The sequence below is a fragment of the Talpa occidentalis genome, unplaced genomic scaffold (genome assembly GCF_014898055.3).
Source record: "Talpa occidentalis isolate TD23 unplaced genomic scaffold, MPIMG_talOcc4v2.1 talOcc4.4, whole genome shotgun sequence".
Lineage (NCBI taxonomy): Eukaryota > Metazoa > Chordata > Mammalia > Eulipotyphla > Talpidae > Talpa > Talpa occidentalis.
The window spans coordinates 38,123,980-38,147,154 of NW_023604295.1; the positions used below are offsets into that span (position 1 = coordinate 38,123,980).

Below are 23,175 nucleotides of genomic sequence, written 5' to 3' on the forward strand. Positions count from 1 at the left end.
ATGAATACATTAATAACTATACTTGAAATGTGAGTTTTCATCACCTATGTTATATAATTTGTAATAGGCCTCCAGAATTTCCTCCAAATCTTTCTTTCATGATGCCTCATTCACTGTATCCTGTCCTGGCTTTAGGAGAGCAGGGACTTTGTCTAGTCACTACTGTAGCCAGTACCTAGAAATATTTGTTAGGTACAACAAATATTTGCTAGGTGAAGGAATTAATAAATATTTTCCTAGTTGCTACATGTATAGTATGCCTCTCCACCTTTTCTGACAGTATCCCATCAGACTGCACTTGTTTCCCAATGTTGCATCTGTTCGGCAAGACCAAGTTCAAATGTCAACTTGTTTCTCTATAATCCCACAGATTAGATTTCTATATCTGGAATGATTGCAGAGGGCATAAATCTTATTTACTCACTGGTTCCTGGACTATACCACTTAGCCAGAGCAGGCCACACAGAGGATAAGGTAGCAAAGTACATCTAAAACGTAATCTAAATTTTCACATGTATTGCAGCTGTCATCTAGGATTCTGTATATGTCTAGCTAAAAAAAACTAGACTCTATAGTCCACCTGAGGTCAAAAAATGTCATTTTCCATTTTTAGTCCTGGAGCATGGTACAGAGAAATGGATACATCAAACGTGGATCCTTCTATTAATTATTAATCAGTGTGTCTGTGGGTAATTCTTGGATGATTTTCTAAGATGTGATTTTTTTTTTACTCTTTCATGCTATGAGAATGCTACTTCATGATCACTTATTCTTACAATCTTTGATAATAAAGCAAAATGCACATTCATTTGTGGATATACTGTCCAGGCACAAGAGAATCTCAGTCTCAGCTCTCTACAGCAGTGGTTCTCAAGGTGTGATCACTAGGCTAGCAGCATCCACATTCCCTGGAAATCTGTTAGAAATGCAAACTCTTGGATCATCCCAGACCTAATACATCAGAAACTGTGGGCATGAGACCCAGATACCTGTTTTTTAATGAGCTTTCAGTCTATGATGATACACACTTAAATTTGAAACCCCTTACCAGCACAACTGGGTAAAACGTTGCCCACTATTTGACATGAACAATGGAATGTTTCTTGGACCTACACAACTATGTCAACATTCCTGTTCCAACAGTCAAGTTCACACTTCTGTGGAGACTGGATTTCATATTAGGTCAAATAATGGGAACCAATTGGTATAATTCTGACCAAAAAGATCAATGGACTAACCAATTGATGTCGCTCCTCTTTAATCTTTATTGCAGGACTTAAATGAATAGTCTTAAAATCTATCATTTTTAAATGGATACTATAAATATTTAAAAATACCATAGTTGCATGACATTCTGGTAGTTGCAACCAGAGAGAAATGAGTGAACTAGAACTAGACAATATGAAGGAAGGAATTAATGGGAGCAGTAGGGGCAGCCTTCTAAAGGAAAGTACTAAAGGAAGGAACCACAGCTGGGATAAAGTAAGGCAGGAGGAGCAATAATAGAGGAGGGAGGGATGTGATAGCAAAAGTAAGAGAAGCAAGGGCTCCCAGCATCAGGTAGGAATCAGGAATATCCAACGTGGTCATGTGAAGGAGACCAAACTGCCTCTAGTTCTATGCAAAGGGGCTAACGTGATAGTGGGGATTTAAGGCAAGAATCCAGCCTCCTACAGAAATGGAGGAAGCAGTAAACCTAAAAGTCAGATAATAACCACAATAGTAGCAGTTGCTATTAGTGAGTTCTGATTTTGTGCCTGGCTCTTTATGCATGTTTTTCTTATTTGTCCCATGAATCTTGAAGAGTCATTATAAAAATGAAGAAGCAATGACACAGAGATATAGCTTGTCCAAATCACAGAGATTAACAAGTTGCTAGTTGTCGATTTCAAGCCTGTGATCATTCTACCATACCACTGACCTTCTGGAATAAGCAAGAGACTGCACAAGAGTACAGTGAGAAAAGTAAGTTGCAACCCTATACTTATGTAAGTCCCTGTGTTTGGAAGCCAACTTAAGGCACAGGAGAGCAGTGGGCTCATTCTCAAACCTACCTAATAGCACCAGGAAACTCCTAATGATTTCCTAAGTCTGGCTTTCATTGCTCCTGTGCTTGTATGAGACTAAGCCTCCGGAGATAAGGCATCATGAAGGTTAATAGGATGTACACATTTTTGTGTAGGTACACAACTGGATTAGTTTTTCAGTAACAAGGACAGGTTAATTGACTAGAGCAAAGTAAACCTTGGATATTCAGTAACTCACAGACTCAGAAACCGGCCTGCCTCTTATTAGTTGTATGACCTGGCCAAGTTACTTAATGTCTTGAATGTCTCCATTCCCTAAAATAAAGATAATAACATGCCTATCTCCTTGGAGTGTTATGAGGAGTGAGTCAGTGTATGTAAAGCATAAGCCTGGTACATAATAAGAACTACATAAACATTATTTCAAAATACTCTGTTGTCTCCTCAAATGTCCTTGCAATGTCTCGTATAAATAAAACATAAAATCAAGAAGCATAAATAGACTTTTTTAATTTAAGTAGTTCTGTTCAAAAGTTTATAACTGAACTCCATATCTATTATACCTACACTTTATTGAAGAAAAACTTTGATAAAATATTAACGAAAGATTTGAAAAAAAGAGAGAAAAAAATCCACTTATAATCAAATCAATAATCGCTACTTTTTGCATATTACATCTACTTTCTGTCCATGGACATACAAATTTTACATTATTGTAATCAGTACATCTATCCACATTCATTGATTTTTAAAGAATTACCAATTACCATAAGTATTTCTGATTATAACTCATGTTCATAAACATGTTAAGTATGTCAAATAGTCCATCTCATAACTATATTTTATTCTCTGCACAGCCAAGAAATCCAGCTTATAAACCATGAAATTTTAAAACTTTGGATAACTTTCATCTGGAAGCACAGAAAAAAAGCTGCTTCTATTTAAAATGACCAGTGGCCAAACAAATATCAGGAGAGACAGGTATTGGTTTTTAAATTATTTGAAGACAACAAAGGGCTGAGTACAAATATTTTTGAATAATATATTACTAATAATTGAGAACTAGAAAATAAAATCTCCTTTCTAAATGTCAGGAAAACACTCAGCACTTTGATTCCTTGGCACTATTCTGTCTGTCTTTCTTTTTTTTAGGGGTGAGGTACTGGTTAGGGCTGGGAGAGAGGAGAAAACCATATACAGCAAATCAACATCACATATGACTGATTTATAAATTAACTAATCTTAATGGTAAAGAAAACACATGTAGGGGTGAAAAAAAGTTACAAAAACATAATGTATAATCTGCGGAGCAAAAATGTCACTGAGATAACCAAAGAAATAGGAACAAAAAGGCAGTCCTTATGAGATCCTTAACAGAACGTATTTACTGCAGTCCCTACATGATCATCTCGCAAATGCTGGCTCTTGTAATCCCAAAGATGAAAAGAATCTTGCTTTTAATCTACCCTTGTTTCACAGATGAAGAAACAAGGACAGACAAAGCAAGTGACGAGCCCAAACTCACTAATTCATTGAGAATCAGAATTCAACCAGAGCCTCCAATCTCCTAAGCCGGAAGGTCCCTGCAGTCACCCATCAGTTTAGACCTGGGTCTTTAAGTGCTCACAATCATGCAATAGACAAACTCCAGCCAAATAGCAATTTCAACCTAGTCTTAGTGCTTTCTTACTTGAAACCAAATTAATTATTGAACCCATGTTAATAGTTCAACCCAGTTAAAGGCCCAACAACTTCAGTCAAACAACTCACAGCATTAAAAAGCTCAAATCTCTATGGGGCCTTAAAAATTAATGTGCTAATTATGACCACCATGTTTTATTTTCTACAGATGTCAAATCAAAAGAGGAACAAGTAAAGGAAGACTAAAAACAAGCTGAAAAAGCAATTTCTTTAAGAAGAAAACAAATTAATAAGCAAATAGAGAAAAAAAAAAAAAAACCAAAAAATCCCTTCATTGCATAGAGAGACTAGAATCTGAACCAGGTTATCTAACATCTAGTCTAACATGAGTTTTATTTCATCGGTACATGGACTATATCTTCCAGGCTTGAAAGAATCACCCACATATATTTTATTTTATTTATTTATTTTTAAAGATTTATTTATTTATTTATACAAGCACTGGGTACAGTCAGAAGCGCGGGAGGGTGAGAGAATTCACCAGAGCCAGAGCGGGGAGCAGAGCAGGCAGAAGGACCGAAGTACACTGCTGAGGGGAGCAGCGGGCGGCAGGAGAGGTCTGCAAGCCATGTGGGACCCTCCTCCGGTGGCCGGGGAGCAGCCAGGGATCGAACGGCGCTGCACAGGGTGCGGGCAGCTTCGCATCCCAGCGCTCAACCGCAGCGCCACCAGGGAGGCCCGAATTACCCACATATAATCTCATAACTCCACCTGTATGCATACCCCTGGTTGTAAAGCTCTAGAGAATTGAATGCATAGTAGGCTTAACAGATAGTGCTTATTAAATAAATCACCCTACCATCCTGTTTTAAAATTATTGTTGTTGCCTCCCTTGCCTCAACGTATTACTGAGGTATTTTCCTATATTTACAACTTTGGGTTTCTTTCGTGTTGATTTTGATGCCAAGTCCACAGGTAAAATGTCCCTATGTCATCTCATTTTGAATGATCTGTAGGTTTGCAAATAAATCATGATTTACATGGCAGCCTATTCTTTGACACATAGCTTGTGTTTCTCCTTTGTTTCCTAGAAGAGAGAAAGAAGTAAGCCAAATTCAAGTTTAAATAGTGCTAAGAAAATACTTTTTAAAAGGAAAGAAGTACCTTTGTAGAAACTACTCACGCAATACAATGTTAAATATTCTCAATTTTAATAATTAGAGTGATCATATAACAAATCTTATATAATTCTCTTATTTGCAGAGTGTTCAAAACCAGCAAAGTATGTAAATAAAATTAAGGGCAAAAGCACCCTAACATTTTTTTGCAGTCCGCAACATATCTAGACTTTCAGCTTCTGAACAGCTGAGAAAGAATTTCCCAGTTTGCCTTGTGTTCAATCTGTTTGTGGCGTATTTGTAGATTTGAGAAAAACTCAATTGTTTCACAGAGATAATTCTAGTAATGAACAGAGTAGGAAGAGATGGACACCGCTATTGTCAGGTATGTTTTTTCACTTGCTCCCGATGCTTGGTAGAACAATCTTTGATTTGTTTACTCATCTTCTGAATTGCTCTGAAAGATTCTGGATTTTTTTCCTGCCATTGTGTCCCTTTGGGCTACCTCTCAGGCTAATGGCCAGTCCTCAATGAGGAGACAGGGAAAGAACCTAACCACAAAATAGCAGCTTCCCTTTACTTCTTGAAAAGAGTTAAAGCCTTACTTTCAATTAGCTGTGCTGTCTGAATCACTTGATGGTGCAGTTTGTTTCAGATAAAAGCCAGCCAGAGTATGTGCTAAAGTAAAAAGAAAAGGTCTGTGGAGAGGCAACAGGTGTCTTCCAGGCATCTGCCAAGTGACCTTCAGTTGCATCTCAGTACTGAAGTACCATGATCTCCTGGGTGGGAGTCCCACATTCTCAAAGACAAGGAGACAGAGACTATTTCAAAAAGTAACTGGAGAAAGGAGGAAACTAAAATTAGAGCTGTAGACATAGATCCTGGAAAAAATCCCACCATGTTCTGCATGCAAGAATGTTAATGAGACATGAGGATGAAGACGTTGGAGAAAATGATGTCTCTTCTTAGCCTCAGACAGTCACCATCTATTTTACATGTCTATTTTTTATCCCAAGCCTGTACAATTTAAGCCTCTCTTCTACATGTATACCCTCTTAATACTAAAGAGGTGATAGTAAAAGACAGGCACAGGGAGGAGGAGTCCTACTGTGTTCCTGATTGGGGAATCTGTACAGGTTCTAGTTTCATAGTCACTGCCCTCTGCCTTATCTATTGATTCAGAACTAAGCCTGGCCACTGTGTTCACCTGACAGGCTTCTTAGCTCAGGTGCCCCAGGGTGCATCCCTGATTGAGCAGCACTGTTAACTACCAGATTTTACACAATCTATTTGTGTTTTAAACCTATCTAAGTTAAAGTACTTGACCTGAGGTATGTCCATCTCCAAATCCACAAGATATTATGTAACTGCCTTGGAACTAAGTCTGATAAACACACAAATTCAGGTATTCCAGGAGTTGCTCTCAACACTCCAAGCACAAAAGAAATTCCTGTTGGTAAGTGGAAGCCTTTGTGGAAGTCAATGAAGCTGATTTGTCAGTGTCTGTGCAGTATGCTTGCTGCTTAAACCACAAAGACAGCAAAAAACCACTTTCTCCCCTCCAGAATCTCACAGTCCAGTGAATAGACACACATAGCTAATAATGAAGAAAGCCAGACTATAATTCTAAATGCTTTGTTCATGTGAGTTAATTTCAAAATTATGATATTATTATATGGGTTTGGGGTAGAGACAATAATTATTTTACAGAGAAATGAAGGTAAGGTGAGTTGCTTAAGCTACATAGCCTTTCTGAAGCTCTGTTTTGTTATCTATAAAATGAAGGTGAAATGCTTAGTTGCAGGATTTTAAAGAAGAGGATCTATAGTAAAAGTCCTTTGAAAAATATCTACAGTATTTCACAAATCTTATTTAAGGCTGTAGATATGTAACAAGTCAGAAAACACAATTAACAAAGCTAACATACTGTTATTGGTTACATAATAGGCACAAAACACCATACTTCTTCAGAAGCATAAATACATAAAGGACAGGGATAGGGACTGATAGCTGAAGACTAGCTGGCCACCTCCAGACACAACACTAATGCAAACAGGCCTCATAATAACCTCAGCCTGACAATAGATTACTACCTAGGTAGTTAGTCGGTTGAAATAGTTTTTAGACTAGATACTGAGCTTGAGTTTAAATGTTCTCCCATACAAAAATTTTGTTTAGAGAAATGAAAGAAGTAGCAAAAAGCAGGCAATTTTGCTATGGAATGTTAAGTATCCCCACAGAGGTCATTAATCACTGTAGGACTTTATAGTCTAGCCTCCTGGGATAGAATAGAACCCAATAGAACTCTGAAAGATGAATGGAGAAGAGATATACAATGTTGGAAATGCACAGCTCTTGAGCCTGCTTGTGTATCCCTAGATTGTAAACTTCTGGAGGGCAAACGAATGCACTATTTATAGTTCCATACCCTGCACTTAATTCAATGTGCCTGGAACAATATGGAAAGTCAGTAAATACCTTAAGTTAAATGAAATAAATTCTCTTTAATATTTAAGAATCGCTATTCAGAGAAGGAAAACGATTTGTCCAAAGTTACACACTCAGAGTTGAGATAAGAACAGGACTCTCCTATGCCCATTGCTTTCTCTACTACATTATGTTGTTTACAGTCTTGCATTTTATTGATCCCACCACAATGGCCTCAGCATTTTAATTGTTGTGTTTTTTTTTAACCCCAAAGCAGCTCTTCTTAAAATCACTTCCCAATTTGCTAAAGTAGCTACTACAAAGACATGACCTTTCCCTCCTGTGGGGTGAACCAACCTGGTTTCAGAAAAATGACAATTGTACAATTTAAATATGTTGGTTCATTCCCTCTGGCTTATCTCTAATGGCTTATGCAAAACCCAGAACAGAGTTGAACCGTCTCTGGGAACATGTATGCAGTAGTCTGTGAAGAAGGCAGCCTCCTATGTTCTGGAATTAAATGGTTGTTTCTGGTAGACCTCCTGGTAGCCAAACTCCTTTTCCCTGACCCAAATTATAATTTCCTGGAAGCATGAACTTGGGATGATTACCAAATTAAGGCTATCCAATTCAATATATATAAGCTCAGTCCCTGTTATGTAAATGAAAATGTTTTATCTGAGCCAGGCACCTGGGTAGTTGCAAGACTGTTAGGGGTTGAGAGCATGCCAACAAGGTTAGTTAATCTATTAGTGAAGATAATAGAGTAAGAACTTTAATATTAGAGACAGCATATTTTTACTGTCTCAGAACAAAGCAAATTAGGAACATAGCAGATGCTCAATAAATATTTGCTAAATAAAGAACACAAAATTACAATGCTAGGTGTAAGAGATGCCATTTGTGATTGACAAGCAGGCATTTATGCCATATAAAGTATGTCGACAAAATATTAATTACATATGAGGAAGGTCAGAGAAGATTTTATGCAAAGGACACATCAACTGAAACTCAAGAAATCTGAACAGAGACCTATGATAATGAGAAATGGCAACATTAAGAGGCACCTTGTTTTAAGTAGTCTAATATTACTCTACCGTAGGTAAACAACAGGACGTCGTCAAGACTTCAAAATGTACCTACAGAATAAGTGTTTACAGATAATCAGGATTTGAAATTAAATGTTCTGAGGAGGAGAAGAGAGAGTGTTTAAAAGTTAGTTCATTTACTGATCCAACAATAGGACGACCATTTCTTTTGTACTTTACTCTCATTCTTTCCAAAAGCAAACACAAGATTTGTAATACGGTCACAAATCCAGGAACTTTCATATTGATTAATGAGATATCAAAGCTTCTCTCCTATATGCCTAGAAAGGTGTCATTCGCACACATAACCAGTTGCCTAAGATCTAGCCAGTGTGAATTTTAATGTGCATCCAGATGATCAGCAAGTCTTGTTGAAATGCAGATTTGATTCAGTAAGTCTAGGGTAGGACCTGAGATTTCATTTCTAACAAGTTCCTCGATGATGCTAATGCCGCCTGTCTGAACCACAACTGAAAAAAGCAAAGAACTTTAACAGTGGTTTACTCTTGTTATCCATTAGCATTATTTGGGGTGCTTTAAAAAAACATATCCCAGATCCCATTCCAGAACCAATGCAACCAGAAAGTCTAGATATATGGCCTAAGTGTATTTATGCTATAAAAAATTCCACAGGTGTTTTTAATGTTCCAGCCAGAAGTTGAAAACCTAAGTGGGCAAAGAAAAGATATGATACAGGCAGGAAAGGGAAAAAAAGTAAGGGAGGGAAGGAGAGAGAGAGTGTGTGTGTGGGAGAGAGAGAGATAGAGAGTCTTTTACCATACTCTAAATCAATGTTCCTCAAACTTTGTAGGGCATGTAATTTACATTAGGATTTTGTTCAAAAAAATAAGATTCTGATTCAATAAACCTGATATGAAGATCAAGATTATGAAGTTTTAAAAAACTAGCCTCCAAACCACATTTTGATTGCCAAAAGTTTAGTGGCTCCCAAATATTTCTGTGCCTCTCTCCTACCCCAATAATCTGAGTAACTGATATGGGGAGCCACCAGGCATGAAGATATTTAAAAAGCAATCAGATATTTCTCATGTGCAGCAAAGTTTGTAAACAACTGCAAGGCTCAAATTCTGTCAAAACACTTTATACTGTGTACCAACTCAAATTTTTGAGGCAATATTAATTACTACAGTACATAAAGATCATTGAAATTAGATCATGAATAGATTGCTAGATCGATTGATTTATATTGCTTTCCTCTTTACCTTGGATGACAGGAAGTGGTGCAAAACAATAAGAAGCAAAAAAATTATTGATTTTATCTGTAAACAAATGATGTTCAACTTGCTGAAGACTCTGGACAAGAAAGATATTTAAATGTTGAAGGTAATAATGAAGGTTGTCAAATGGTGGTGACAGGATTCAAGATGAAATGGATCAGCCATTAGATTTTTTTCTGAAATGAAGAACTCTTGAACCTTCAACTGAGTCATGCAATAATACTCTTTGAATCTACCTTAAAAGAGTTCTAGTAGGAAAAAATTTAATCATATGTACTTACATTTGAGAATATCTTCCTAGAATTAGTTTAAAATCTGTTCATGGGAAGAAGTTTGTACAAGACAGCATAAAGTATGAAAGTTGCACCAATTAGAATGAGATATAGGTAAACTAAATCGACTTTTTTCTGTAATAAAAATTCCAAGTTAACTACAATTTTGTCTTTGCTACTGATATAAACTTAGAAACTGAGGCCGATGTGCAAAATAATTAGTAATTTTTAATGTGACCCCTACCTGACTAATTTACTTTTGTAAAGGAAATTCAAAAACTAGCAGGCATAAGAAAGCATAAGGATCATGTCACTTGCCTGAACCAACATCAGCTTGGGGCAGAATTCTTCATTGACTTTGGGTCAGGGCTGAGTTTCTCATCAGTATTTGTATCACTGCCATCTGAATTGGCATCAAACTTCTGGCCTTACATATTTCTGAGATTCTTCCTCTTTTCTGAACTCCCAAGGCTGGGACATAATCACTAGAACTCTACTTTTAGCAATTTGAAATATTAACTACCTGGAATTTTGAATGACATGGAGCATATTATATGGTCAAAGATTGGAAATTTTTAAAAAAGATTATTATGAGATATATATTCTTTTAGATGATGGACCAAAAATTAGTGCATAATTAGAGGCAAAAATGTTACCAAGAAGCCTTGCCAAATAACCAAATAGCAGGTGTCATCTAAGCACACACATACAAAAACTGTTTCATAGTAAAATGATACTCTCTCTGTCTGTTAACCTTATGTTCCAGAAATACTTAACCAACTAGAATATTACAGACATCTATGAGTTAAGACTGGCCTCTCATTTAAAAACAGCTTCTATAATATAACTAATAAATATATATGTCTCGCACATATTTATAGTATGCATTCACTCATATAGGTATATAATGGTTAGCCATGGAAATGCCTGTCAGGGAGTCATAAGAATAATTTGTTTAAACTGAAAATTGCCTGCTAGTCTGAATCTATGTCGACTCAGTTATTTTCATATTGTAAATACTTACCTATGTTAAATATTTTACTAATTACTTAAAATATTTTATTAAATATGTATTTGCTGTCATTCAACATTCCAGTTTTATTAATCAGTCCAGAAATAGGTAAGCCCCCATCACAACCTGATCCATCCTGAGCATATTACCACGATGACTGACATTCCTGGTTTAAAAATAAAACCTTGTTTCAAATATAGCTTCTCGAGTTCTGGGTAATGAATATAGTTTCATAAAAGTTGACATCATTTCTCCCGATTTTACCAGAATTAAATACATCTAGTATTTCTACTGGCTATCTGACCATATCACTAAAGGCTCTTGCAACCTGGTGGGCGTTTTAGGGAGGAAGAGGAGGAAAAAGAGACCTGCAGAGATGGAGTTAAATCCAAACGTATTCAATCTTACAATTTCAATAGTAATAATGTTTATGTGTGTTAAATATGTCATCAGGAGTTGATTTTTACAGTTCATTTACCAATTAGTATGTGTACATTATGCAGATCTGCTTATGAGGAGAATATTAATATCTACATGTCCAGAACTAGTAAATGCATCATACTTGGAGTCAGCAATACTCCCAAATACTGTTCTTCTTAGAGGTCAGTTCTAACACGCACTGTTTCAAATAGACCCAATTTCTCTGTGGATATATATTCAAAATGCAGTAGGATGTGGTCATACAAACCCAGAAATACCATCTTCGTGGGGTGGGGGTGGAGAAATCCAAACATTTTTTTTTAATAGCAATGCATTATTGGATACCAGAAACAAACGTGCTCTCAGCAATCCTAACACAAATAAGATATATTTATGAGAGTTCTTCTAATCTACAAAAAAGAAATTGCTTTGCCAACACACCTCTCCTCCCCCACCATCTAAAGACTCTCCTCCCTTTCTATCCCCCACCAAAAAAACTCATCACACTTCACTACGCAACTGATGGAGTATTAAACGCTGTCTTCCAAGCTGTGGGAGTTAAAAAGAAGTCGCCTTCCTGCCACACTTCCCTGGTGCTGCAACGGACATAAGCATCTCCTCCTATCGACCTAGTCTGATGCTCGCTCCCAGAGCACTGCAGTCCCCTCGCTGAGGACTGCCCCAGCCACACGCACATGCAGCGTTAAGTCCCCCAATGGGGAAAACCACATACCTTTGCTCTCCATTTCGGTCCTTTTTGAGTGTTGGGAAGTTCAATGGAAGTTGGTCAGAAGATGTGGGCCCGCTTCAGATTCCCAAATCTGGGAAGCCAATCTGATGATTTCGCCCGTACTTCCTTCCTTCCCCTCCGGCTTCCTGAAAGATGGGATTCCTTAAACCTTGAAGCTGCAATCAGCCACCAAAGGACACTTAGCGGCAGCAGCAGATTGCCTCTAAGAAGATAGGTTGCGACGTGCATCTGGTATTGAAATGCATGCACTGTGCCCGCTTGTTTTTTTTTTTTTTTTTTTTTACCTGGGTCTGGAAGCCTCAAGCCGGAGCTGTCCTCCGAGCGTGGTGCTGCAGGTGTAGTGACAGATCATCCCACTTTGCTCTCTGGATGTACAGATTTGCATGGGCGCTGGCACGCATGCGCAGGGCGTCCACCCTCCTCTATTCGCCGCCTCCCGCTCCCCGCCCCACCCCCCCTTCGCTTCTCTCCCCAATACGGTCCTCAGTTATCCCCGCTGAAGAGCTGTAGCATTCGGTCACAGGGAAGCGCTGCTAAAAATAAACGCCGGACCGGATTTTCCTTTGCAAACTAGAATGGATTGGATTGGGATTGTGCATCAGTCCTATAGGGCTTTCCAGGATGGATTACGGAAGCTTTAGAGGAGACCAGGGTCTCCCAACAAGGCATAGTGTTATTCAGAAGGCAGGAGGGAGGGAAGAAAGGAAGATTTAAAAATGCTATTTAGTGGTTATAATTTGGGGTTTTCTTCCTAGTAGCTGCAGTAACTTTCCAGGTATATACTTCCCTTTTCTCTGCCCACTTCTTCACTGAGTATATCTCTGTGTTTTCCTGTATTCATATGATTTTTTGTAAGGGATGGGGTGAGAGTAGCCCAGAGCTACCAAAGGTGAATATCTTCCCCCTTCTCTGCTGCTCCTACTCGGAGTTTGCTTGCCACCCTGAGATCCCTTTGGCCTCCACCTCAAAACTGTTTGGAGAACAGACTGCACAGCTTCTAAAGTTCACTCAATGAAGCCATTGAGGGCATTTTGAGTGTTAGCTTCCAAAAGCAAAGTCCCCGAAGGTGAAGAGGTACCTTATTGATAGTACTTTATTGATACTTTAATACGACATACATAATCATTTTTAAGAAGGTGCACAGGGAGAATATTTTCTTGTATAATAGTCTAGGAAAGGCAGCAGACCCAAAATCCCTTCAAGTATTACTCTCAACCACAGTATTTTAAAAGTCCACTCTGTAGTTTATCTGCAAAAATGTTTAATGGGGAAGGGGTGGGAGGGCGTGTGTATTTGCTACATTTGTTTTTGTTTGGTTTTGTTTTAAGAATAGTCCAAATTCTCCAAGAAAATATTCTCTCCTTGATAATCATTGTCTTCTTAGGCATAAAAACAAATCTGGAAAACTGTTACCTGGAATGGCTCAGGTCAGAGATGTACAGATTAATCCCACACTCTAGGTTATGCAAAAATCCTTTCATCATATACTTCTTTTTTTTTAATTAATTAATTTATTTTTTATTTTTATATTCCCCATACAATTGCACCCCTCTTATTTTGGCCCCAATCCCTCCTTTCCCCGCCCCCCCTATACTGTGTCTCTGGTTTATAGTTGTTTGTTGATTTTGATTTTTTTCTTTCTTATAGTTACCATGCACAGCAAAATAAGCCAGAAAGAAAAAGAAAAATACCAGATAGTCTCACTCATAGCAGGAATCTAGAAAACCTAAATAATGCACCAGGAAAAAACATTTCTAGGGCCTCCCCGGTGGCGCAGCGGTTGAGCGCTGGGTTGCGAAGCTGCCCGCGGCCTCTGCGGCGCCGGTTCGATCCCCGGCTGCTCCCCGGCCACCAGAGGAGGGTCCCACATGGCGCGCAGACCTCTCCTGCCGCCCGCTGCTCCCCTCAGCAGTGTACTTCGGTCCTTCTGCCTGCTCTGCTCCCCGCTCTGGCTCTGGTGAATTCTCTCACCCTCCCGCGCTTCTGACTGTACCCAGTGCATGTATGAACAGAACAAACAAACCAGCAAACAAATAAATAAAAGCATGCCTCTATTAAAAAAAAAAAAAAAAAAAAAAAACATTTCTAATCCCAGCATTCAGAACATTGGAATGCAATAAAATATACTCCTAATAACAGCCCTGAGTTTGTTTCAGTCTTCTTCTGATGATTCAGAAAGCATCCTGGGATTTTTCTAATCCAATAGGGTCATGATTACAAATATTAATCATGATGGCCCATTCAGACACGGATGCTTATCAGTGATGGACTTTTAACTGGTAAAGCACAGTGGCTCAGCAAAGTCTGCCTGCCTTCAATGCTAAGGAGTCCAGTCAATGCTTTCCAATATGGGATCGTAGAGACCACAACCCAGGGTCTACTGATATTTCAGCTCCTCTACTGCATTTGTTCAAGCAAATATTTGAAAGAATCACAAAACTCAGGATTTCTATTAAAGGTTGATGGGGGCCTCCCCGGTGGCGCAGCGGTTGAGCGCTGGGTTGCGAAGCTGCCCGCACCCTGTGCAGCGCCGGTTCGATCCCCAGATGCTACCCGGTCACCAGAGGAGGGTCCAGAGGAGGGTCCCACATGGCGCGCAGATCTCTCCTGCCACCCGCTGCTTCCCTCAGCAGTGTACTTCGGTCCTTCTGCCTGCTCTGCTCCCCGCTCTGGCTCTGGTGAATTCTCTCACTCTCCCATGCTTCTGACTGTACCCAGTGCTTGTATAAATAAATAAACAAATAAATCTTAAAAAAAAAAAAAAAAGGGTTGATCGGGCCAGGAAGTAGGCTACGGGTGAGAGTTATTCTGTAAGTCCTATTGCCTGTTTTATTGCAATAAATAATTTCCACTCTGAACCAACTACACCCTTATTACATGCACTTTCCCTCTTAAAATGTTAGAAAAGAAACACCTTTAAAATAGATGTCTATACATCCTTAACATTATTATTTTACAGATAGAAATGGAAGAAGGGTACTTGATTTGATAAAAGTCACAAATAGTACCAGGCTCAGAACCTGAGGGTTCAAACTTAAAAGCAGAGGCAATCAATCTACCCCAGCATGATTTCTTATATGATGACTTCCCCATTATCTCAAGTGAATGAATTCCTAACTCATAAATTTTCATTATTTTTTACTGTTAATTTTAAAAAATTAGTGCTTTATTAAATAAAAGATAATCAAATTTAATGCCAAATCTGTGATCTGATATTAAAGACCTTTCCATCATCTGGATCTAAAGTATCTTTAAAGTCTTTTCCAAAGTTAATGCCTGAATAATACCATTATCCTAAAGAAAACTTAAGACTTTCAATGTTTTCACTTATATAGCTATTTTTAGAGTACCTTTGTCTCCTTATACCATTAATGCAAATGTCTACTTACCCAAATCTTATATTTTCCTCAAGATTCAACTAAAATTTTATCTCATTCCTACAATCTTCCCTAATCCTCTCTATGTGAAAATGTTCTCTGCTGGGAAACAAACAGCAATGTTGCGTTTCATTATCTTTACTTCAAACAACATTTATTACTTTCTAGTTTGTAGTAATTATTTTGTATTATAATTATTTTTATCTGTTTGTATCATTGCAATTTATCTATTTTGTATCATCTATTCTCCATCCTTACTGAAAATATGATTTCCTGGTTCATCTTTGTAGCCTCCAGAGTCTCTTGACTATAGGAAACAATGATAAATGTTTGATAAATTAATATTTAGTATACATGTTTTGTGTGCTTTACCTTGAAACATTGACTACAAGTACTTTGATAACAGATGAGAATAATATTTAGCTAACACTGTGATGTGCCAAACACTATCATAAGGATTCTAAATGTTTTAATTAATTTTATCTCCATAAAACTCTATGTGGTTGGTGTTATCATTGTCTGTATTTTAAAGATGAATAATCTAAAACACAGAGAGGTTAAAGTACGAATAAAACATGATCTCTGCCCTACAGAAATATAAAACTGATTAAAGACAGAAACATAATTTTAAAAGCTATGGGAAGGTAGAAGAGACATATAATCACAGGTGAAGTAGGAAAGATGACCTGCAGGTTTTAGGAAATTTTCCTGGAGGGGACACACTGAGCTATTTCTTGAAGCTTGGGTCATATGGTGAGGGTAGAGGTAGGGACCGCATGAACCTACAAAAGGGCTTTGGAAGAAAAGATGTTATTATCATTGTCCAGATTTCTCCACTAGATACAAAGCTTTAATGTGAGAAAATAAAGTTGAAGGAGGCAGATACTCATTTTATTAGTTTGGGGCTGAAGCTTCAATCCCAGGGTGACTTGAAGAGATCTCTTTATCTATCTCACCTGAATTTTCTGCCATAAATTTGGATAGAAAGACATAGGGCAGAGTAAAAAGGAAGAGGTTTGGTGACGACCCAAAACCAGGAAAACATGGCTTCAAATACAATTTATCTATTATTACTCACTATATACTGCCTTAGAGAACTTAATTAATCTTTACTGGTCCCAGTTTCTTGAATTTGCACAGTAAATAAAATCAACTTATCGATGGTTGCTGTAAGAATTGACCATAATGGGTGTGTGTGTGTCTAAAGTATGTAAATTACCAGCTCAATAAATCACATTCAATAAAATATACATGATAATTGTAATCTTAGATTCATCTGAGCTAAGGTTTAGAAGCTGGATGCTTTCAAGTTCCTCCCCTTTTCATAAAAAAGAAAAAGGTCTAATCTCCCCCACCCCACCACCCTCACCAAAGTAAGGAAAGACTTAAGGGTAGAATTGCTGCATGAAAGTGTTAATATGACATAATTTGATCTAATTGTGAAGAACTTGTTAGATTAGAAACTTAGAAAAAGAGAAATAGATGAGCAGTCTGGCAATCTATTTGTTATTTCAAAACACCAAGAATTAAGTAACATTAGATGTCTTATATTTGAGGTAACCCCTTTCACCATCAAAAACTGTACTAGCTTGGACAATAAATTATATGACTATGTTACTTATACTGCACAATTGAGAGAGTGTTAGCACTTCCAACACTTGCACTCCAACCTGATTCTGGTTAATCCATGTGATTGATTGGTTATGTGTGCATATTCAATTTCTCTAACTTTGGTTCCTACTAGACTGTACAGAAACAATTTAAATGATTGGGGTTAATTTACAGCAATGTATAAAATTATAATTAACAATTTTAGAGCCTTACTAACATGTCAAATCAATTACCAGCCCACCCAGATTTTTCTCCTAATGCTTACCCTATTCTTCCAGAAGTGCTGAATATTTTGTCATCGACTCTTTGTACACAGTTATTTTCTTACTATTCATCTTCTATCACTGATAATATATTATAAAAAATAACAATTGATCATTTAGAAGAGTTTTTGCTGATGATGCAGAAGTCAATCCACAACTACAAATGAGGATTCACTGTGAGAGGGGACAGGTGATCAGCTCATATGTGCTACTGAGAGCATCTGTTCCAAACTGTCAGCAGAATGTAAGCTCCACAAGGACAAAGACTGTTTCTACTTTTCACTGTTGTATCTTCAGCATTTAGAAGAGTGTGTGGAACTTAGAAGGTTTTATTTAATGTCTTATGGGTAAATGAATGAATTTAATAAGATAAAGCTTTTCCCATGGTCACAAAGCTAGTTCACTTGGCAAATGAGAGGCATCCATCAGCAGTTCTGATGACACAAACATTGTGAGTGAGCGGCAAGAGGTAGCAAGCTCATCAGGAGTCAGTTAGCAAATGTGCCCAGTGACTCCCCTTGGGGAAAGATCACATATGATTGGGCCTAAGTATCTCTTAGGCAAGCTAATTGATAGAAATCTAGGGACTTGAGAAATCAGTTACAGAAGAAGAAAAAATAAAGGAGATGACAAAAGTTGTAAATCATTAAAAGAAGATGAGTCAACACGTAAAAGCCATGTGAGAATTACTGCAGCTTAGCCAGTGTCCTTCTCTTCTTGGTCTGAGGGTGAAATAAGTCTTCCTAAGAAGAAAATGGCTGTGATGAAGTTGCAATAGGTGTGATTCAGGTTGCAGTTATGAAATGGAGCTAAGGAAAGGTAAATGGAGATAAGGAAAGGTTAATGAAGATGAGATGTGCAAAGAGAGGGTGCCAGTCATTTGGGTCTATTTTGCTAAGAAACTACCTGTCCACAGGGTTTAACACTGAATTTTCTAGAGGTTAATAAGAGTCTAAAGACACCTGCAGAGTGATGAGGTAGAGAAATAATGTATGGGTGAGGCATCTGGAGACCAACTGACAAACATTTTTGACATTTCTTCTTAAGGGCTTTGTCCACTTGATAAAATCAGAGATTTATACATAATCTGTCAACTGACAATTTCAAGGCCCATCTGTTACACTGGCATAACGCCCACTTAAAATGGGGTATGCCAGCTCCATTAATGTTTTGCTCCCAAATAGACACAGGTTGAAATAATCAGTCCAAACAGAATACTGAAAATACACTTTTCAATTGGAGGTCCCTTTTCTCTCTGGAGATAGGGAATAATATGGCAAAATGACTTGCAAAAGAAACTCTTTGAATCTGGCTAGGATCATTATGAAGACCAACCAAACCCTCAAGTTCTAGTGATGAGTAGACCAGAAGCACATCAAGTTTTCCTCTATAGATGCACTGAAACTTGCTGTCTCAAAGCAGTGTAGACATTTGCCATAAAACAATTTCCTCACCTTATAGGCACCCACCCTAAAAAAAATTCCAAACACACGGACATGAGACATTTTTCTGGTACATATAGCACATGAATAAGTAGTCCTAAAAGGTCAGGAAGCATGAACAAAGTCTGTCAGTAATCCACTGTATAAATATTTATTAAGAACTTGCTTTACACCAGGTACTTTGTAGATATTGGGGTTATCCCAGACATCAGAGTCCTTACTGTTTTTACATTGCAGTTTCAAAGCCTAACAAAAGAAACAATAAATCTTATAGTTGAACCATTTATTAGACAAAGTGAAAAGTGAGTTGAGACCCAGAATGGGGGGAAAAAAAAAAACTTTCCCCTAGTGGCAAGTTACAAACAAGATTAGAAGTTAAGTTTGCTGACACCCACTTCTTTCAGCTTTCTCCATCCTGGTGTGCACATTTGAGTGTATTCTTTGGTTGGAGGACTTGTCCTATTTGTATTATACTGCAAATTGTTATTTCAGAACTCTTTCATTTCACTCAGTAAACACAACTGGGAATTCTTGTGGAAGGGCTGGAAAATGGAAACTACACTATATGTGTTGCCAGCAGAAAAGAACCTCCATCATGTGTTCTACAGGACGCCTGAGTGATATGGCACAAGTGTATCATTTGTGTGATGAATAATAACAAAGATTTCTTTCATTACTAGTGCTCTTACTTGGTGAAAATCTTTCTGGTTTATGTTTATATTCAAATCCCAATTCACATAGCAGCTGGGGCTACCCAGGCAAAGTAAAATGCAGAAATGAAGCAATTAGCCCTGTTACTAGTGCCAAAAAAACTGCTATTAAAAAGGAAGGAAAAGATTAACAAGTAATTTCAGCCAACTGAAATTAAATAACAGCAAAAGAATACAATAGCATAATGGATCCCACAGGTGTATTAACCCAGGGGCATTATTAACAAGGACTTGGAGGTTCACGACCAATTGCTAAATAGTACTGATACTCCACAATTTGCAAAAAAAGAAAGACAATGCATTTGCTATCTTTAAAAAAAGTATTTTTCAGAATTTTTCTTGCATTGTCTTTAATCATTTTGTCCTACAGAAATGACTCTGTTGGACTAATTGCAAGAACAAAGAGCAGGGATGTAGGTAGAGGTGGAGAGTAGCCTGGCTCTGCACAGAGGATTCTCTCCTGTACTGATTGCTAGGCCCTGAGGTTGCAAGATCATGAAGCTGCTGATGCTCCCAGGTCCTCTCTCAGTCACCTAACGTCTGTCTTAATTTGAAATATCTATTGTTCTTTTTTGGATTTTAACTTTATACCTATGTATTATGACTTGCAAGCCTGGAATTCAGTCTATCCAATCTCTTCCAAATTCATTCAATAAACATGTTCCCTGCTCTCTGGGGAATTGCAAGGTATTAATAATTAATATTTAAAAGCTATTATAAAAATAATATTGGGAATGGTTAAAACAATATTGTTCCTTCTTCTGTAAAAGGAAGAACCTGGACAAAACAATCTGTAAGGTTTCCAGTGCTACCACTGCAAGTTTCTCTCTTCCTTAGACAGCATGCTAACCTTTGACTACTGCACAGGCTGCCAGTGTCAGAGCCTAGAGGACTGTGCTCCCTAGCATAGCTCTTTCCCATTACACATGAGAAACTGAGACCCACAGAGGTGGACTCCTGGATCTGAAGTTAGAACTATTTGGAGGCAGTTAGTCCTCTTAATCCTTATCTTACTGCCTCTTTCCCACCTGACCATGCCCTGTGTTGATGAAATACAAAGTACTGGAATGCAAGATAGAAAATAGGTTGAAGTGGGGGCTCTGTGGTGGTCTTGGGGTTAAGTCTTAGCATTATCACTGCTACAGCTTGAGTTCGATCCCCAGCCAGGGAGCTACCCACATATAGTGCAGCAAACCTCTCCTGTCTCGCCCACTGCTCCCCTCAGCAGTGTATCTCAGTAAATCTGCCTGTTCTGCTCCCCACTCTGTCTTTGGTGAATCCTGTCACCCCCTCCATCCCCAAATACACATATCTCAGGTCTACATCCAAGTTCTTCCACGCAAAAATAAAAAAAAAATTAAGAAAATAGGTTGAAGTAAAGAAAGAGTAGTCACAAAGGCCCCATTCATGCCATGTATCTTCTGAACAAACATACAAATTCCATCAAAACAGTCTCCCACCTTTCTCATTGTCTCTTTGTCTATTACAGCTTTTCACATGTTTCTTTCTTTTTTACTCTTTTTTTTTACAGGTTTATTTATTTATTTATACAAGCATTGGGTACAGTCAGAAGCGCGGGACGGTGAGAGAATTCACCAGAGCCAGAGCAGAAAGCAGAGCAGGCAGAAGGACCGAAGTACACTGCTGAGGGGAGCAGCGGGCAGCAGGAGAGGTCTGCACGCCATGTGAGACCCTCACCAGGTGGCCGGGGATCGAACAGGCGCTGCAGAGGCTGCGGGCAGCTTCGCAACCCAGCATTCAACCGCTGCGCTACCGGGGAGGCCCTCTTTTTTACTCTTTACATTATGCCAACAACTCAAGATGGGAGATGGCCCAACGTTGCAGTAAATAAAAGAGACAGACTCAGTTTCATAGAGCCACAGGATAGGATGGACACTTTCAGTTCGCTTTTTCTCAGTATAAGAAACTTAATCACTCAAAACCCAGTTAAAAACGTCCCCTGAGCAACCCTCTCTGAGTCTTCACAGTATATTAAATATTTTCATTCATGTCCATCATTTATTTCTACATCTATCTCTCTGTAAGGATGAGGTATTATTATCATATAGCAGAATGCCCAGCACATAGTAGCCATGGAGTAATTATATGCTGAATTCATTAATTCATTAGTCATTATTGAATTCATTCAATAAATGAAGATCTATTGTTCCTGGAACTTTCAATTCATTTTATTCATTATTATAGCTCAGAAATAAAGTGAGCTTTGAATACTTTTTTTTTTTTTAAGAGAGGCATGTATTTTTATTTATTTATTTATGTATTCATTTGTTTGTTTTGTACATGCATTGGGTATAGTCAGAAGCGCGGGAGGGTGAGAGAATTCACCAGAGCCAGAGCGGGGAGCAGAGCAGGCAGAAGGATCGAAGTACACTGCTGAGGGGAGCAGCGGGTGGCAGGAGAGGTCTGCGCGCCATGTGGGACCCTCCTCCAGTGGCCGGGGAGCAGCCGGGGATCGAACCGGCGCCGCAAAGTCCGCAGGCAGCTTCGCAACCCAGCGCTCAACCGCTGCGCCACCGGGGAGGCCCAGCTTTGAGTAGTTTTAAACTGTGTTTGTTCTACACTTGATCTACCACTGGGTCCCTCAATTTTGCCCCCAAATCTTTATTCTTGCTTTTTCTTTTCTGACTGTCCAGGTTGGAGAAACAAAGGTCTCTACTCTTGTTTCTTAGACTAGTTTTCTTCATTTGTTTTTCCTTCTCCTCTGGTCTTGGAATGTCATATCTCCCTTATTGCCCACCTTCCTCTATTACCACAGACATGTGGACACACACACACACACACACACACTCTTCATTAACAATCTTGTTGCTTGTGTCCATAGAATGTCATGAGGTAAACCAGAATCTCAACTCAGTCAAGGCAAAAAGGAATGATTTAAACAAACTAATGCTTAAATGACAAACATGCCATAGATTTTCAGTTTCAGTATCAAGTCATGATTATAACTGAATATTTCTGTTTGATCCTGTCACCCTCCCTTTAGTATTGTCACAATTATTATTTCCCCTTTTAAATAGGGCACTTAAAATACCTTGATTCTTGATTTTCTTCCTGAATATAAAGTTTTTCCTTTCTCCCTTGTATAAGATGTTGGCTTCCATGGCTAAATATAGCAATCATCTCTCAAAAATCTTTCCAGAAAATAAAGAGCCACTCTACCTTTCTAATAATGGATGTGGTGTTTTCTTGACTGGACATAAGTGTGTTTGAGAAGCACATTTTAAAAGATGATGTATTCTTGCAAGATACATTACTGTGCATTTGTAAACTCTATTTCCACATTGATGCACATGCCAAGCATTTGCTATTATTACATTCAGCATTATTTGCTCCAGATAATAGTGCCAAAAGACTAATGTCTTGTAAGTACAGAAAGCAGACATTCTTGGGCAGCACAGATAGAGTTGGGAAAATAACCAACAAAAGAATCTTCTCCTTACACTTGAGTTTTGTTTTTGAATTTTTTTAAAATGTGAAGATCAAACAAGTATCACCAGGTCCTGAATGGAGGATCATGGCAGTCAGAATGCAATGAAGCTGAAAGGAAATGTTAAAAGAACAAGACATGGGACAGTGCATCTATCTTAATGATAAACTGAAAATCAGAATTCAGAGAAGTCAACATTTAAAAAACAAAATAAGTTTATGAAATTATTAACTGAAGCATCTTTCTTTGTGAATTACATATCCAATGAGATTAAAACATCACTGTTTTATTACTGTAGTAAAATTGCTAAGAGAGAAGAATGACTTGTTC

The 23,175-nt window shown here is 38.1% G+C and overlaps 1 protein-coding gene across 5 annotated transcripts in view; it reads right to left on the bottom strand.

The window, feature by feature from the left end:
• FGF12 (fibroblast growth factor 12) overlaps nucleotides 1–23,175 on the bottom strand; it is a 638,738-nt gene that overhangs the window by 478,384 nt on the left and 137,179 nt on the right. For 4 of the 5 annotated variants that reach the window (XM_054700452.1, XM_054700451.1, XM_054700450.1 and 1 more), the window contains exon 3: nucleotides 11,977–12,119. In XM_054700452.1, coding sequence (XP_054556427.1) covers nucleotides 11,977–11,989 — 13 coding nt within the window. In that variant the 5' untranslated portion in view covers nucleotides 11,990–12,119. Of the gene's footprint in view, nucleotides 1–11,976; nucleotides 12,120–12,278; nucleotides 12,358–23,175 lie in introns of those variants that run through there. The other variant, XM_054700449.1, reaches the window with a different exon arrangement.